The sequence below is a fragment of the Pseudoliparis swirei genome, chromosome 9 (genome assembly GCF_029220125.1).
Source record: "Pseudoliparis swirei isolate HS2019 ecotype Mariana Trench chromosome 9, NWPU_hadal_v1, whole genome shotgun sequence".
Lineage (NCBI taxonomy): Eukaryota > Metazoa > Chordata > Actinopteri > Perciformes > Liparidae > Pseudoliparis > Pseudoliparis swirei.
In genome coordinates this window covers 18,640,413-18,660,058 of record NC_079396.1, presented here as the reverse complement: position 1 = coordinate 18,660,058, position 19,646 = coordinate 18,640,413, and the positions used below count along the sequence as shown (strand labels likewise).

The 19,646-nt window shown below is 39.9% G+C and overlaps 1 protein-coding gene across 1 annotated transcript in view; it reads left to right on the top strand.

Moving 5' to 3' along the window:
* The window catches only part of syt6a (synaptotagmin VIa), a 49,903-nt gene extending 32,533 nt beyond the window's left edge, over positions 1–17,370 (top strand). The window contains exons 4-9 of the mRNA XM_056424033.1: positions 5,651–6,044; positions 7,166–7,727; positions 12,879–12,999; positions 13,980–14,151; positions 15,973–16,123; positions 17,263–17,370. Coding sequence (XP_056280008.1) covers positions 5,651–6,044; positions 7,166–7,727; positions 12,879–12,999; positions 13,980–14,151; positions 15,973–16,123; positions 17,263–17,334 — 1,472 coding nt within the window. The 3' untranslated portion in view covers positions 17,335–17,370. The remainder of the gene's footprint in view (positions 1–5,650; positions 6,045–7,165; positions 7,728–12,878; positions 13,000–13,979; positions 14,152–15,972; positions 16,124–17,262) is intronic.
* Positions 17,371–19,646: the final 2,276 nt, after the last annotated feature.

Here is a 19,646-nt window from a genome sequence, read left to right as displayed (position 1 = left end):
ATCTGGGGAATTATGGGATTTTCTGAATGCTCTGAAAAAGACACCCTGGAATACAGGAATCTAAAAATGGCTGAAGAACTCACATCAAGATTAGAGCGTGTTATAGCGAAAGAAGACAGTACACCACTGACAGCTTTGGAACAAGTGTGTTTTGGAAACGTTTTCAATTTATTGAGATAGTAGTAAACTACAAAGTCTACTTTATGCTTTTTTTCCAATTTCATGAAATGTCATTGCCTGTATAAAGTGTACTTTTCAAAATATTTTTTTCTGGATATTGTAACCATTAATAAGTCCACTGCACATGAATGTCTTACACTGAAATGTGTATGACTTTGGAAAGATATTGCTATGTTAAACATTTGAATGTCACAAGGAATAAAAGATATCACAGAAAGTGATCTTAACTTTCTCTGATGTACCCCGTACATCACTGCTTGCAGCTTCAATTCATATTATTATATGTGAAGTGACAATAAGTGAGACGACATCTCAATGTGGGGAAGGTGGGAACAAATATCTATATGCAATACTTTTACCAACATAATTGACAATGGCTTTTCTCTTTTTCTTTTGTAACAGACAGTGAGGGATAAGTTGAGAGTTGTTCTGTGTCTGTTCTCCTGGCAATAAAATAAAAATACATCTGACTATTTGCTGTAATTGAGTGCAGAATTAAGAGCCTTTTTCTTTCTGTTGAGTAGCTGAAATAACTTCCATTTAGTTATTTTGGTAGTTTAATGGAAAAAGTAAATGAGTCGCTTGTTACAGCATAAGAGCATTTAAAGCCAAACTTAGCCAATCATCCAAAAACAGAGACATCCATAATGTTCTAAACTGGGTGCACATTAGTGAACTCAGCAGCACCCTGTAATTCTGCTGTTTGATGAAATGACTGTGAAACGAGTGCCAAAAAAATACGACTGGAGGAGATAAACGGCTGACATTGCTGGAGTCAGGGATCGAACTCTGCGACCTCTCCTCCACACTTTATGGACTTACATCTGAACTCTTATCCGACACACATGAGCCAGTCTTGATTGTTTCAAGAAATCTAGAAACCAAAAACACAAACTACATAATGCTGCACTCTAATAATTACTGTACAGTCCCTTACAGGATATGAAAATAAAACCACTGCCTTCAACTTAGAGTAGTAAAGTCTATAAAGGTTGTGCCTGTGTAATACTAAACACAGTATTGTGACGTCTCTATGTACCGTCTTCAGTTGAATGGACTTTTTCTACCGAAGGTAAATCATTTCAAAACGGCAAACAGAGAGAGTGCATATTGTCTCTAATGACCGGGTTTCTATGGAAACCAGGTTAGATTAAAAGCACATCCAAAAAAAAGAAAAGCCCCAAGGCTTCACTTTACTCTTCGAATCGACTTCAAAACAAACCGTAATTTAATTTGTGCACCTTGAGAAACACCTGATGATGTCGAGCCGAGCCCTGTTGTGGTGAGACGAGCAGCATGAATAAGTAACTTCCTAACCGAATCAAACAGAGAGCCGACTGAAACGTACAAAGTGGCAACGGGGAGAGTCGAGCATTCGCCACTCACTCCACTGGCTCCCTGTCTCATTCCCGATTCACGACAAAGTCCCACTACTCATCCATAAATGCAGAAATAGACATGCACCTACCGACCTACAAGAACTCATTACTCCCCAAACCTCCACCCGCTCTCTCAGATTTACAGCTCGCTCCTCCGGGTCCCCAACACCAAGCTCCGCTCCATGGCCGACCGGGCCTCCTGCTCAGCAGCGCCCCGCTTATGGAACAGTCTCCCTGACCACCTGAGGGCAACACAGACACTGGACTCTTTTAAGACTGGCCTAAAACACTTTGTATTCAGGAAGGCTTTCATGTCTTTTTGTTGAGTTTTACGACTTGCTTCAAATATTAATTTTTTATTGTAGTTTTAACCATGTTCTGGCTCTGTGGCCCTCTGAGATTCTTGGATGACGAGTGCCTTACAAATGGAATCCATTACTACTAACGAGCCACCGGTTGCCTGCTGCAGAACTCATGGTTGTGGTGGTGGGAAAGGGTGAGCATGTCACGACGTCTTTTAAAGCAGTCGACATGTCACTGCGTCCACGCAAGTCACCCAACTCAGAGGTCATACCCTGGATATATTTAGTTTTTAAAAAAATGTAAACCTATCTTTCACTTCCTTGCCCTTTGCACCTGGCTGTAAAACCCACCTGGAGGAGCCTTACGGTGAGCTCCAGTCCGCCTCCGAAGAATTGATTGAGAAAGGGATCTTCGACATGAAAGGAACCGAAAATACCCTTTTGATTGACTGCAGGATAGTGGTAGTCCACACTCCTTCATTGCGTGGGTGTGATCATTAATAGTGTGCTAAACCCTGAGGTCAGTCGAGTCTCACGCTGTCAGATCCACGGGGACTAATATGTTCACACAGCTCTGCTCCATTCCCCATCTGTCTGGAGAGGAAGAACAATGGCTTCTCAACCACTCTCCGTTCTCTCACACGCTCTCGCTTTCCGTCTCACTGTCGCTGCATCATTAGCTCTCTGCATACAGTACATCTCGCCTTCGTAACACTAGAAGGAAAGAACAGGAATGAGGAATTAACACTTCTATTTGTGCGGTCATGATGGTAGAAATGACTGACTGGGCTGTAGGCATCGCGGCGCTGGAGTTCTCTCATTAACCTTCTCACACCAAACTAGACTGATCACATTTTTTTATCTTAGACATCATCATATGGTAGAAATGCAAATCCCGGTGGTAGCTTTTTTTATACACTTTAATCAATTATGGTATCTGTCAATCAGAGTGCAAAAGTAAAAGTGTGAAGTGACTCATATCTGCAAGTCAGCCCACATTTAAGTGCTAGTTTGGTGTTCGAGGTTTTAATAGTGCAAGGTTCACTTCACGCACAAATAGTGCTCGAGGTGAAAGAGGCAGGTGCATGCCGATATTCTAAAAACAACAGGAAGTTGGTTACGGTAGTTTGGACCACTGATTTGGCAACACAATCAGCAGTTGGAGAAGCAGCGGATGCTGCGACACAAAATTATGGCACTTAAAAAACCCTTTGTGCTCGTTTGCTGCAATTTACATAAACATTTGCACTGCTTCTCTGAGTCATAACTCAAAACACTCAGGCAGAACTCCTATCATTTTAGATTCAACGTAATGTACTCTTTTGGTGTAGCTCATTATCCCAATTCCTGCTTAGGAATAACAGAAAAGACGCTCCTTGTAATTTTAGAACTACTAGCCTGAGTTAAAACGCACCTTGTTTTAAAATTGTCTTCAGTATTAAAATAATCAAGAGACAGTTTTCCAGATATTCATGGTCATTTCAAACAGAAACTGCTAATAGCCCATTTTAGATATTTTGAAATGGTGTCAATTAGCCAAAATGAAAACAAATACAGAACTAGTTTGCACACAGCATAACCTACTGAATTAATTGCAACATTATACTTCCTGTTTCCACCCACCAAAGTATTAGTGTTCTCAAAGTTAAAGTATTGTTATCTACCAAATAGAAGTAAGATAATGAATAGACTTGATTAAATCTGAGGGGGACCCACAGTAACACACTTTAAACAATAAATAATCGCTGCTTCAGTGGGTTCTTTACTTGGAGAGTGTACAAAAAAAAGAGCTGAAAAAGCCAAAGTCACATAATGAAATACACATTTTTGCCCTGTCAATGCATTTTGTAGCGAAAGATTGTCAGCATGGGTATTTGTATTTCAGTACCACAGCGCTTCAATTTGCCGTGACGACGGATGAAGACTCTGCGAGCGACAGTCCAAGCAAGACGAGGCTTTGTGGGAAGCTGTGTGAAATTTCAGATGACAAGGAGAGGCCAGGGCTGTGGACAGCTGAGAAATCCTCCTCAGGCAGAAATCCTCGAGACATGAAATCCTGTCCACCACTTGGCTGAGCTATAAATTCTTCTTGGTGTATTAAGATCTTAATTTGTGGATTGATAGTCTTTCTATTGTAGTTTGATGAACTATAACTTAGAGACAAACGCAGTAATTTGTCAGACAACTATTATGGTTACTTGAGTGTTAATTAATGAGAATTTGTGACACAATTTGATGAACTAGAGGTAGAATTATTATTATCCTTCTGCTGCAATGCAAATTATTGAAGTGACACAGACCAAGTGAACATTTTATCTTATTAGATACAACAGATGTTGACAAACAATCAATCAATAGCTTTTATTGAAGTTATTTAAAATAATAAGATTGTATCGTGACATTAGTATCTTGATAATGTCGTATTGTTAAATAAAAACCACCTGAGAGGTTTAGAGAGGAGATTTCTCTTTGGGGAACAACTCATAGACAAGGGACCTTACTTTTGAATAAGGTGTCATAAAGCAAAACTATCTGATTTAATGTTTAGCATTGTGTTGTATTTCAGAACGTATCATATGGTGAATCTTTTGGTATTATTTAATAGTTATCTTAAAGCAACTAGTTTCCATAAATTTCAGTACAATAATTGACTCAGAAATGTAGTGGACATATTTAAAAACTATACTTAAGTTACATTCCACCACTGCTGATACTTTAAGTACATTTAGCTGAAAATACGTTTTAATTCACTATAGAGTACTATACCGCTGTGCTATTTCTACCTTCACTTAAGTAATACTTGTGACATGGTTTTCCATTAACAAGTCACATGTTTTCTCGACAAACCCACCCTTACCTGCAGGTTTCAGCTTTTGTCGATGCTCATATTTTGCGGAAGTGAGGAAAGCTTGAGCCGAGTGAATATTAGTTCAAGAGCCAATTCGATGTGCCTTCAAGCAGCTTCCTGTTATCTCTGGAGTGTTGTGTGCAGACGGGAGTTATGGGATCCTCTGAGAGGCCACAGAGACGCTGCTCATTGTGAGTTATTGTAGATAAATTCGAGCAATCAGGGTCCTTGGAAAAGAAATACTCACAAGAAAATGTAAAAGAATAGAATTAAATCCTGGCCTTAAATCAAGAAAGGAGCGACTGGCAGGTGTCCCACAGTGCAATACCCAGAGATACAGGACTGTACGTTTTCTGTATTTGCTCTTTTCCCTTTCGTTCCCTGTGAAGAGTGCTTTTCAGCATTCTTGGTACGTCTCCAAGTCTTTGTATGCTGCCTTTTCCCCAGGAAGCAGATTCGAAATGCTGCAAAATAAATAAGGTTGACTTTGCAAGGTTCCTTTCATCTGTTTTATAGTTATAAATCCATGAGGGAAGGTGCCTGAAACCATTTGATTGGCTGAATCAAATTGATTATGTGTTTCTTGTTCTAGTATTCGTCAGACTATAACCACTTTTACCTCAAATGTCAAATAGAATCATCTTTGTCTGTGTGCGTGAGTGCATTGTCACATTTCAATTATGTTTGCATAAAATATGGTCTCCTTAACCCTGGGCCGAACTGAAGACTAATGGACGTTACTTAAATATTTATGAAACACATGACTCAGAGAACTTGTCTCACTGTCGTTAGGACATGATTCATATGTCGCAATATCTGTGTTTTTTTGGTAAGACTAATAATAGACCGTTTCTCTCTTTCCCTCCTCTCTTCCCCTTGTAATCACCATCTGTTTGTCCATATTGTGTGATGCTCTGTTCGGGGTTCCCGTGGCTCGCCAGCAGGTGCTTCGTTTGGCCTCTTCCTCTGTGTGTTTGTGATCTGCGGCCTGGCTCTGCTGGGCCTTCTCACATTCATCTCTTGGAAGCTGTGCCGTGTGCCTTGGCGAACTAAGGCCCATTTCCCCGGTCCATCCCTCGCCCCGGCCTGTGACCTAGAGGACTGCCCGCTCCAGCCACCTCTCTGTCTGCCCAGCCCCCAGCAGCCACCGGTCACCATGGCGACAGAGAAGGTGAAGGACCCCATGGGTTCAACGGGTTTCCTGGAGGCAGCAGTAAAGATAAGCCGTACATCTCCCGACATCCCCACCGATGTGCAGCTCTCCATGAGGGAGCACTTCCTGCGCCGCACGCAGCGCATGCAGAGACAAGCCACTGAGCCGGCTTCCTCGACTCGGTTAGTCATCATATACACGCATTTAAGACTTGGTGCTGTGATTATTACTCTGTAAATATGCTTTGAGATATTAACAAGCATGCATGCATGCTTATGTCGGCTGAAGTCCATAAATGCAACATGAAAGAAAGGAATAATATGCAAATCAAAAGGCACCTCAATGCTAGTAGATTATAAGTAAGTGACAACATACATTTAATGCATCAGTAATGAGGGTAGAAATTGTTTATCTCAGCAGTTTGATATCTAATTTTATTAAATATTGTAGATTGTGTTGCCTCTGAGTGATCTCTTTGTAAGTCATACTGGTTAGGCTAATTATATGTGATTGTTCTTTCATTAGAATGAAGACAATAGAGGAGTGAGAAAAAAACATGTTGCTGTAGTAATAGGAGCAGAACTAAACGTTTTCATCATGTTAATACGACAACATCCGGAGCCCAATCTCCTTATTCTACAGCTAAAACATCAAATAAAGCATGCTTATTTGTCCTTAGAGTAAAGCAGAGACATTTCCATTTTGGGTCCCGACACAGCAAAGCACAAATGACACCCTGGTCGTAATATTGCTCTTGTTGATATTTCACACATTTAGAGAGCGGTTTCATCTTGAGTTTAATTTCTAGATTTCACATTTGAGTGTATTTTTACATTCCTCATACAAAAGAACAGACAAGTGCAAAGCACCTTTTAACAGTGTCTGATGCAAATCAGATTTATTCAGATGTTGTATTCCTAGCATATAACAACACTGACAATGGCATGAGAATAGTAAGCTAGCTTTCTAGGAAAATTGTTTTCATACATTTAAAACACAGGCCACAAGCCACTAGTTATTTTTTTTTCAAACTGGAAATAACTCAGGTAGCCGATAGATGTTGTCTTTGATCAATTACAACTATAATAGAAGAAGTCAGGTGATGGAGATGACACAATACCAGTGAGAGTTCACTTTAGTGTGTCTGGGCATTTGCATTCAAAACCTCCCTCCATTGAATTCAAAACCTCAAAGTTTAAGATTTTCCTGCTCGTCTTCACTACAGCTCTTCAAAACATCACACAAGTCATTCCTTTGTCAGTCACCCATCCTTTCTTTCTTCTTGTCCTTTCTGTCCCTGCAGGCACAATTCATTCAAAAGACACCTGCCCAGGCAGATGCAGGCAAGCAGTCTAGACCTGGGAAATGACTATGTAGCCGACAATGATGAAAAGCCAACCGGCATCGGCCGCATTCAGCCAGAGCTCTACCAGCAGAAGGCCCTGGAATCAGAGGATTCATCCAAGAACAGCAGCAGCAAAAACTGTGGCAGGATTAACTTCTCTCTCAAGTACGACTACGAGAACGAGGCCCTCATAGTCAACATCCTCAGGGCATCAGACCTACCTGCCAAGGACTTATGTGGCACTTCTGACCCTTACGTGAAGGTCTACCTGCTGCCCGACCGCAAGAAGTTCCAGACTCGCGTCCACCGGAAGACGCTGAACCCCTCATTCGATGAGAGCTTCCAGTTTCCTGTGCCTTACGATGAGCTAGCGATCAGGAAGCTCCACATGAGCGTCTTTGACTTTGACCGGTTTTCAAGGCATGATATGATCGGTGAGGTGGTGCTGGAGAACTTGTTTGAGACATCGGACCTCTCCAGGGAGACGGACATATGGAGGGACATCCAATATGCCACCAGTGTAAGAATCTATTGAATGTACCGTTTCTTCTAGATTCTGTATTAAATTACTTATTGTTCTAAAAGTGACAGTAAGTACTGTGCATGTAGAATGTACATTCTATATTTAAAATTAGTGGTATTTTATAGATATTTTAGATCCAGTGTTTCATACATTTGTGGCGGCACATGCAGCATTTGGAAAGTGTTGAGAAAAGACATTTCAGAAGCAGGTCTGTTTCTGCTCACAGTCACTCTGTTGTGCTTCTGCCACTGTATAACGTAACGTAACATCATACATTGATAGGCTCGCAGGCAGTGGGTTGTTTGTAACTTAGGCTACCTTAAATTGGCATCCGCAGCTGGCTCAAGCTCAGGTCTGGATTAGATCATTTAAGGGGTGTTCAAAGACTTCTTGTTTGGTTGTTGGTCCAAACAGAACATTTGGAGTTACTCGGCTTGAAAGTTCTCAGCAAAAGACAAGCAGGCAAACATTTGCAGGCTCTCAGTCCAACAGTAGCTCCACAAAGCTACCAGCTAGCCAACAAAAACAAACGAAAGTGGTGTTAGTGTGATTTAGTTGAGCTGTTTGTTGTGATGCTTTACTGTGAATAGCCCAACTGTATCAGAGCAATGAGACCGTAGTCGCTGAGTGTAGCTATTCATCACTCCTCCCCTCCCCTCTCATCTACGTTCAACTTCAACTAGACCTTTTGCATCTTGCGCTGTTGCACATGATTCAAAGTCTGTGCGTTTAGAGATGCTCACATGTTGGATGTGGCTCAAAATGGCCCAAAATGTCTAATTTGCACTATTTTTAGGCCAATAGTTGAATAAACTGCATTCCCTCATCTGAATTTATTTTCTGTCACTAAGCAGCATTTCAGCATCTTCAAGAAAATATATTTTAACAAGGAATTTATTACATCAAATTCAAACAATAAAAAGATGATTTAGAGACCTTTGTCCGACCACATTGTATGAGAGCCGTAAAGGTAATTGAGTTCATTTAAATCCTGGCTACAGCACTGTAATGCGTATATAATAGCAAATGCATTAAAACAAATTAGATATCTACTTCCATTTTATATTCTACAAAACAGTCACTTATTACAATACAGAAAGGGACCGGCTGTAATTACAAGGCATTAACATTTCAATCACTAAATTATATTTCTGACTTACAGCTCACTTATGCAATTAATTTGGCTTTGTTCAAGATGTCCAGTGGCCATTCCAGAAACAAAGTGTTCACGCTGGCACCATGTTAGGCACTTTACAGCCCTCATCCCTTTATCACCTCCACAGAGCCCTCTAATCTGAGAGTTTTTCCTCCTCCAGTTGTTGAACTTGAGCTTCTTCAAGGGTTGTTCAATAATATCAACAGTATTGCTTCGGAGGCAGAAAAACAGGCGGCTCTCTCCTTAGCACACACACTTTATTGAACCACCAAATGATTTCATGACAAAATCCCTTGCCTTAAATTAAAGATTGGCAACATAAAAGATGCACAGATGGCAGAAAACAAGCATGAAGTACAATGTAAAGGAAGTTGTGTTGAAGATTAAGATGCTGCTTTACAAACACTGTTTACTCTCAGTGAGAGGAAGAGACTCCCGTTTTTAGCAGAGTTAAAAGAGCCAGCAGCTTTCCTCAGTTCATAGATCAAGGAGAGATAGTCATCAATATCACCCACTTGGAATTACGAAAGAAACAGAGTCCAGAGGGGACCGGTTAACACATTGACTTCGATCTGAATACATTATTTCTAGGAAGATGTTAACATGCTAATCAGTGTTGGAGGGAATCTTTTAACACGTAGAAGTTCCCAAAGAACAAGACAGTCATTCTTTGCAATAAGGCGTCCAGAGTGTATAATTAATAAAGCAATACAAATGCAAATACAGTCAGGGAATAATATGTAATTGGCTGCTCGAAGCTGAATGCTAATGTCGCTGTGCGAACATGCTGATGGTGAGCAATTAAGTGTTGACTGTCTTTGAGTCTAAAAATGCTGATGTTTGCTAAACAGCTCTAAACTCCACAGGCAGTTTTGTACAAAATGAAACTTTGACCCGATGGTGGGGCTAGATCCATGACAATCCATCCAGGTGTCGACATATTTCACTCGTAACTTCAAATGATGCTAGTTAGCACCAAACACAAAATACCATATCAGTACCATTTTGTAAGCAATACAGTTATAAACCAAAGCGTTATACACTATTTATATTTCGACCTGATGATGATGACGCTAGATGTTAACTTAAGATATCACCCAATATATTAGAATTCATTCAGACGGGTACATGATCATCCATGTAGTACATTTCAAGGCAAGCTATCCAATAGTCGAGATATCCAACTATCATCCAAACATATCAACCTCATGGTGGCGCTAGAGTGAAAATCAGCGCATCCCCAGATTCATTGGCATACATCATCTTGGAGCCACAAATGTCTGCATGAAATTTAGTGCCAATCCACCTGTAAGATAGTGAGATATTTCACTGGACAATTGTAGCGCTATGAGGAAAATCCTGATCTTCTGGTGAACATCAATTGTTTTTATATTATATTATATTATTTTAATATATATATAATTAGAGATATTGATATTTCAGTCAGCATCAGAGTGATGGACTGGCCTGACAACCGATCGACAGACTAACATCAATCGAACTTAGGCGCCAGCGTGGCTAAAATATGATTAACGCAAGAACATATGATACAAACTGGCAGCAAAACAGCCCGGGTTTTCTCCAAGGACAATCAAAGCGTCGCATTATACTTTTACAGCACTTGACATTTCTGCTGCGCTCTCACATTTTGGCTGAACCCTTCACACCCTTCAAACGAAATCCCTCACTTCCACAGCAGTGAAAGCCAAATTGCAGCTTGTATGTGTGAGGAGATGTTAAGACTGCAGCGCTCAGACGTACGTGTTGGAATTTGCTAATCAGTCGGGCTCTCAACAAAGCTTGTTCATACTGTTCAGGCGTCTGTGTGACCCTAATTCTGTGCATAGGATGGGGCTAAGAACTCACATGAGCCAGAAAACAGGACTCTCATCCGCTTAGTAGGGACGTATACAGTATAGTGTCTGAGCTAATATTTTTGTGGGCAGGTTGTTCTTGCCTCAAAAGTAATTTAAAATATACCAAATATTCTAACAAGAAGGATCTTGTTGATTTAATTATCTTAAAAAGAACATTCTGGGCATTTACTCATTGATTATGTGGGAAACTGAGCTGTAAATTTGATTTCCTCTCGGTTTTTGTTTTAATTTTCTGTTGATCAAATCCACTTGTCTGAGTTACTCAGGAAGTCGTCCAGGAGTTCAGAATTATCCCAACTTATTCCAAGGAGACACTTACAGCTAAATAACCTCAATAACTTTAAGTGGACCCGTTTTTCAGCCTACTATTCTCACTTTAATTGCTCTGTAATGCCGATGATAAGACCTGTGGCACCTTTCACTTTCATTTATTTTTTTAGTCACAGGTTAAGAAGATTACGAAGGAAACACTCAAGAGGAGATTTTATGTTTTAATTAGGATTATTTCTGATTACATTTTTTCTGACAAATTTACAATAAGGTCATCAAGAAGTTAAATATAAAGACTGGAAGCAAAGGTATGCAGCTAGCCTGGCTATCTTCAAGGCTAAAGTGCAACTGAAATTTAATTGCATTTATTTGTCGAATAGAGAAGAAGAAAAAAGAAGAAACCAGAAAGGGAGAAAATTCACTTTCATATTTTAAGAAGAAACCAGAAAGGGAGAAAATTCACTTTCATATTTTTTTGTTTCATGATGGCACCACGTAGTTTAGCATCAGATTAAATAGCCAATACAATCCTGGATAGGGCATTAACATCAGTGTTATATAAAAAGCAGAGCAGACGGTCACGCTGAGCCACACAGAAGCTCACTACACAGGACACGATAGCTTTTCTGCTTAAGTCTCCTTCTTGTCCAACTCACAGACAAGAACACATCTCATGTCCTGCACATCTCATGTCCTTACAGCGTACAAACAAACATCCACCAGAGGACAGTTCACTGCTAAAGTCAGTTTGTAGGCTAGACAGCTAAATCAAGAACAATATCAAATAGCATATAAATGCACCTTCAAATGTTGTCACTTTGGCCTGTTTAAAGGCTGATGTGGCCCTTACTCTTAATTACCCGACAACATGTCCCCAGCGCTGTAACATTGGCTCTCCAGATGCCAACTCGCTGCTGTCAATCAAACCCAGACACCCCCTTCAAGCCGGCTGAGACGAAAAGGAGCATGTCTGAGGTTTTCAAAGAGATCTTTTTTTCTTATTTTGAAAAGTAAAAGAAATCTGTCAAAAAAATTATCTACTAAATGTGATTTCAGCATCTCTAAAACTAATTGGTGACATTATTTAACTTTTTACAAAACATCACAACTAGAAATTAAAAAAATAACCGTAGCTTATTAGCTGGGTTGCACAATGATCGAAAAAAGAGCTTCCCGCCTCAACGATTACGGCATCTCTTCTGCGCCTGATTTAAAAACAAAGCTGTTGTTACCAAGCAAAGAACTCATAATGGGTTATTTTTCAAGCTGAAAATGCAGAGAGAAGTTGCCTTATTTATTCTTGAGACATCTTTGTGTGTAGTCTGAGCTCTAATTAGCCATTGTACTAGTCTCCACTGTGAGAATACGGTTGTATTACTGGTAGTGACAAGAGGCAACCATAAGTTTCTTTGCTGCTACAAAATATATACCAACTAATCATTTATAATATATTATTAAAGGTTAAGCTCTCCGCTGTAAATAAAGTAGTTGAAATCATGAGCTCTGCATTTACAAACTGTATATTTAAAGTGGCAAGCACAGGAATGCATCAATAATTCTAATGTATATAATATAATAATTATTCTGCATAATGAGTGCTTTTACTTTTGGTACTTTAAGTATATTTCAATGCTAATGCTTTTCGGAGTGTCACACTGTAGTTTTACTTTGTAAGTAAAATATATCGTAGGCCTACTTCCTCCACCCGTGGTCTTCACTGGTGTGCTCTCGCGTTTCATCAATTCCAGAAACTTAAGGATGAGACTCTTTTTATGAAATACTCTGGATCAAAAGATCTGTGTGAAACTGAAAGAGACTTTTTGCTTGTGTGTGTGCTTTTCACAGGAAAGTGTTGACCTTGGGGAGATCATGTTCTCACTATGCTACCTGCCCACCGCAGGCAGACTCACTCTCACTGTCATCAAGTGCAGGAACCTCAAGGCCATGGACATTACTGGATATTCAGGTGTGTTTAAGTATGTGTGTGTGTTGTGTGTGTATGTTTGTGTCTGTGAATATATGTGGTGGTGCATGCATTTGTGTAGATTACTTACAGCTGCGGTGGCTCAACATGAATCAATTGACAATCCAATTGTAAGCGTGTCAGATAATAGTGAAGAAACGGAGTTGCCCGTCTAGCGTTGTGCTGTTTTTTTCAGCGGTTAATAAAATTCCACACTTGCAATATTAAGACATTGTCAGCAAATAGTTGCAGGCAGTCTGTTTTCCATTCCACTTTTTCTCACAGTACTTATATCACTTGTAAAATGTTTCATATATTGTGCATTAAGCACACAGGGTTCAGTGGTGGTTCGGAGTGAATGTGGCATTTTCTTTCTCTTATTATCTTACTTTCTTTCTCTGATTTAAATTATTTGAATCTGTATTCTAAACCTGCCGCTATCAAATTGTGCCTTCTTGCATACTAGACTGAAAATCAATCACTCTTGATTTAAGTTTATAGATTTTGGGCTCGTTTAATGACTGAAGCGTGGCGTAATGGATCATACGAGGCGATCTGTTACTGACGGATAAAGATTTAAATCAGCATTCATCAGGAAGCTTTCTAAATCATGCTGTTTAAGCTATCCATATCCTCTCACCCTCGGTGGTTACACAAGCCATTGACTCATCTACTTTTATGCACATTACCGATGCCATGTCCCCCAGCTTTCATGCTTAAGTAGAAATCACGAAAACACACACACACATACACACACACACTGGGGGATGAAATATGCCACTGATGGCTCCATCTTCACGGACATCGTTGGCATGTTTTGGCAGCCAAGGCAAACATTTGTAAAACATCTGTTTGTCGCTCTGGCAGTTTCTTTTCAACTGTCGGCTTCGTTGAAACATGATAACATTTCCATTATCAGCAGTTTCCGTTTGGATAGAATCCCTTATTTGATGTCCTTCCTCTTTTCCCGTCACCGCCATTAGATCCCTACGTCAAGGTGTCGCTAATATGTGACGGGAGACGTTTGAAAAAGAAGAAGACAAGCATAAAGAAGAACACTTTGAATCCCACCTACAATGAGGCCATCATCTTTGACATCCCACCAGACAGCATGGACCATGTCAGCCTCCACATCTCTGTCATGGACTACGACTTGTACGTATACAAACCAAACCCTCAATCTAATTTGAAACGAACAGATCAGGACAATACATGAAATGTTAGAAAATATAGTCCCTGCTACTCAAAAATCTATTTGCTTATTGTTTACACACCTGGAGGTTTTGCCTTCAGGGGTCTGAGAAGTCAGTTTTCATATTCACATTACAAAAGATTTGAATTGTATTTGTGAAGCTTGAACTACCCAGTGCAGACACACTAAAAAGTGTTCTTTCAGTGATGTAACAGACAGCTTATGTTTAATAGTTAAAGGCACAATGAGCAGGATGTCCCTTAAAAAAAAAACAATGTTGACTCATACAAGAATAATCCCTCTAAATCATGACTAAAAAAACACCCAGCCCCCTGCCTGTATTTTAATTGTGTTTCTGGGCATCAGCCTCTATAACAACCAGGTGGAAACAACCGGTTCAAGTGCAGCCAATGCATGAGTATCTTAAACCTGCATTCTCTCTACTGGCCAGCAGGTGATGACTCATCTGGTTGTAAAAAGAAGTCACATTGTATAAAAGTCAAGGAGAAAATGACCCTACTTCTCACTAGATGTATTAACTCAGTTCAAATTGGAAACAGTTTATGAACTCAATTGCTAGTTTCAAAATCTTCTTCACGACAGCATATAGTTCACTTCGTAAATGATGGTACCATTTAGAGTAAAATAGACAATACAGTAGGTATGCTTTAGGATGTGGCTACCTTGTGATTGACAGGTTGCTACGAGGGCCATATACACCATCTCTCCCATAGCATCACTCCTCTACAATCCAAATATGGTCACTTCCGTTCACTGGTTGCAAAAAAAGAAGAAGATTGGGACACCCACAATCCCAGAACGGGAAGGCTTCAAATCTTCGAAGCTTAAAAAACGTGAGGCTTCCAAATCGCAGTCCACAAACCAATGGGTGATGTCACAACGACTATAGCCACTTGTTATATACAGTATATGATAAACACGTAGAAACCAGCTGCCAGACTGTAAGCACACATGAAAGAGGAAACGCAAAAAATGGTGGACACAAGGCAGAATAAATAAAAAGTGGACTCGTTCAAGATCAAGATCGGATCTGGGTTTGGCTTTCAGAGCTGGGGAGGAGGAGCCAACTTTTAATGTTGTGTTTACAAACCACAACCGACAAATCTCATTGTGTCTATAAACTTAAAAGAAGCAATATTTGCATTTTCATGGATTCTTGTGTGTGGAAAAAAACAGCTCAGACATAAATTATCATTAATGTGGTTATTATATTAGGCCTGTAGGGGATCATTAATACAAAGCAATTAACTATTCCTCACTTTCAAATTAGAGTCAATGAAATTGTCGGTCTTCAGTAAAAGAGTAGTGCACTACAATACCCTTTTAGTATGTGAAGCTATAGCAGGAAATGGAAAAAGGGAAGAAATGCACGCAGTGAAGACGGCTGACAGAATGAGAGCATGCATGTTAAAGGTCAGTCTGTTGTTTATTGTGTCGTATAAAAGGACAAGACACCTTTTAGAAACCTTGTATTTTCTTTCTGCCTGCTTTCTTGCCAGAATTAAATAAGGCTGTTCCAATAACAGGGGATTTCAATTTCACTTCAGGCACTGTTGATGGAGCAAAAATCTCCTTCCTAAGATGAGTCAATTCTAGTGCCACAGAGACAATCACCTACTTCACTGTATGAAATCGGCAGATTCAGATCTCCATTTATTACAAAAATGCCCTTCTTGCAATTCGGGGTAAAACATGTGATGTATGAGATGTCTTGTCAGGTTAAGTCAGATGTATTCATCCAGTACGTGTGTGTGTGTCCCCAGGGTAGGTCATAATGAGATCATTGGTGTGATGAGGGTTGGCTGCCATGCCGAGGGACTTGGCAGAGACCACTGGAACGAAATGCTGGCTTATCCACGCAAGCCCATTGCACACTGGCACCCCCTGCTGGAGTCCAAGAAGTCTGAGAAGGAGGTCGGTTCCGGACTGGAGTCCCTTTTAAACGAATGGTCAACATGTAGCATGAGGAATCAGGAGATGAGATAGTCATTTCCGACAGAGGGCAGTTTCAGGGCGGCATAAACATACAGCGTGTCACGTTTAAGGAACAATTGCATTCTGGTGGTAATTATTGTAACCTGACTGCTTACTTATTTAATTAACAGTTGCAGCAGCAACAATGGCGGCCAACCAGCTTGTGGTGCCAATTAAGAGAGGTGCGTCCAAAATGTGACTCTTTCTCACTTAGGACTCAGTGAAATCTGAACACACAGACATGATAAACAAATATATTATAGGCTATATGATTATGTTTACACAACTTACTCTTTCCGATGTCCATCGCTAGTAAACGTCCATAAATCTGCGTAGAAAACACGGGAAAAAAGCGGCTCCTTGAATAGTTCAAATGTTCTTCAATATAGAATATTGCCCGGCGATAGTCGTCTGAATACGTACATCGGTGAGTGAGTTGCAAACAAAAACAGCTCAAAGCTAATTCGGAATACTAATAGTGGTGTCAAGGGTCTACAACATAAACAAAACGTGGCTCAGGTTGTAGCCATAATTCGCACACACACATACTTTATACTTCCTGTTTACATCTTCTGAAGCATTATGGGAATCCATGAGAAGTACATTTATATATCGGCTTCTATATATCTAATATGTCCTTTTTCAATTTGTTCCTTTATTTGTTGACTAATGTGTTCTCTTTTCTGCATTTATTTTTAGATGCGCTTATTTTTGGTGCTTATTTTTTCTGCTGATGTTTTTGTTATTATAAAAATCCAAGACAGAGCTGTTAATAAAACCACGCCTGTGTTAGAAATGAGATGTAATGAGGGTATCTTGCCAGTATATTAATTATTCAATCCGTCTACCTTGCATCAGTACTTTCAGTCTCTTATGTGTTATTTTGTGGAGTGTGTGGATTCAAAAGTTTGGACTCAAACAATTATGTTTCTGTACCCTCGTAAATCAGAATATTAAATGCGAAAAGTCCTGTAAAGAAAAAGAAGAATATACTGTACATCGATATCTATATTGATCCGATGTGAGGTCCTGGGACAGGGATGTCATTAATCATTTTCATTTTCATTTGTATTCTGCAGTGGAAGGCGAGAACAGACAGCTTTGACAGTCAAGGCTCCTGCCCTTCACCGAGGCCCCCGGCTAGTCCCTGAGCAGAGCAACCAGTGACCCAGCAGCCCAGAAGGGGGTTTCCTCCCTGCTGCTGATCCACTTCCTGTCTGTCTGATTGAGCAGAACACAGCCCCACTGTCACTCCCTCTCTCTCTCTCTCTCTCTCTCTCTCTCTCTCTCTCTCACTGTCCCTCCCTTCCCCTCAAGTCTTGTCCCAGAGCACTCCCAAGAACTGATCGAGGACCATCGTCAAGTCAGTTAGTTGTGTGAAGTGCAGTCTTTTGGGGTTTTAGGGTTTGAAATGTGGTTTTTGGGATGAACCAGAGCTGCTATTGTTGTCCTCAGAAGAGATTGGCTGGACATCCAGTCTGCAGACGTCCTTCCTATTGAGCTGTCCGAGCTGAGTTGAGTGAATCTTGGTGTCCTCACATGGAGATTTGTTAGAGGCTCAAGACTTAACAGAGACTCTTTGACAGAAAAACTTGGACATCAGATATTGCTCCATGGGAGCAGTAGAAGTTTCACAGGGAAGGCATCCTCTAGGGTAGAAATCGAGACTTAAACTTTATCTGAAGCTATTTAAAATATGTCTAGATTTCTCTCATTTAATTTTAGAGTGCTGTATTAGCAGAAAAAAACCATTACTGAACTGTAGCATTTTGGAACTATTAGATGTAAAACCACTCCATTCGTCATTATTGTTTATGAAGAGCAAAACTGAAATAAATGTCAAAGGTCCAGCTAGGTTCACTGTACTTCCAGTGTCATCTAGAACATAATCAACTATCTGAGAAGAGGTTGGATCAGCAGTTAACATTCTTAACTTCTCAACTTTAGTGTGAATTCTCAAGCAGCCAAGACAAGAAGTTGTAAGAAAAGAAGAAATAACATCATGTACATCATGGTGTTGACATCAGAGCAAATTGACTGCAGTGTTAAGCTGTACGTGTTTCAATTACCTGACAAAGGCACTGATGGTTATTGAACACCAACTAGAAAGATAATGCATAAAAGCATTAACAGAAACAAGCTTTTTCTCAATGGAGCTCTGTAAACAGGGAACTTGTGAGCACACTTAACACACCCTTACCTCCTTTTCTGTTTAATGTTTGCTTTGGAGCAATCTCACGCTTTTCTTCCAGATGAAAACTCAAAACCACTCATGTTTTCCTTCAGACAAACACTGTTAAAAAGCACTTCTTTGTCTCTCTTGTTCTTTTTTTTTTAACAGGGTTTTGTGGATGTGTTATAGTTTCATGTACAGCGGCCGTCTGCCGGTTGCCGTTTGTATGTTGTTGTTTTTTTAAGCAGAAAACCAGAAAATATATAATTAAAATGTAAAGATTAAAAAAAAAATACTGGCATTTTGAATATATTAAGCTTTGGTGGTGGTGATAATTGAAAATAACCTAAAGTCTGAAAAAGGTAAACATAATTGTCTTTTGAACTCGGGAACATGCAACTTTCTTGATGTTTGTCATTAATCATACTGTTGTACAGGAAGTGCGTCTGTTTTAATTTGCCATTCAGAATTGTTGATCTGCAACATGTGGATAATGGATTTTACTTGTGTAGATATTTGACGTGATTAAGAAAAAGACTGCAGCACCGCTGTTGTATCAGATATTTTTGCACCAGTATAATTCTTCTATTGGGTCCCTGAATAGTATTTCCTCTCTTTACAATAATTAGATGTTGTAATCGAATAAAATATGCACAGCATTTCAGTTAAGGGTACGATAACTGTTGTATAACTGATGCTACATCTGCTCAGATGAAAAACAGTAAAGCATCAAAAGATTTTAATTAAAATATTACATAATGGAGGTTCCATGTCTTTGCAATGAGAATAAAACAATCATTTGGTTTCTACTTTCAGGATTTTCCTCCAGTTTACCCTCTAGTAGTAGGAGTAGTTTTGTTTTGCTGTAATTGGCAAGCAGATAACATCAGTACATTCGGGCCAGGAAATGTTAAGCTACGGAATCAAATGTGATATCAGGCAGGAAACATTAACAGAATGAGGCCCATTTTCTGAATAGCGGTCGTATGATCTCAAACAGCAACTTAAATCAGATATGTTAAAAAAAATTGTCTGTGGCTCATAATGGTCTAGACTTCTGGTGCCTCATTCAGCGAAAAAGGACAAGTGATATTACAGCTCTAACTTACGATGACCAGGATATTTATCACAGAGTTTGGAAAATTGGGGGCCAGACATCAAGACATGAGCAGATTCATTCAGCAGACCCAGCCGGATCTGTTTTAGCCATTTCCTTCATGGGTACGTGTTCCCAGAGAGAGCTGTTTAGTACCTCAGTGTGTGTGTGTTTGTGAGACGGCAGTGCGGGGG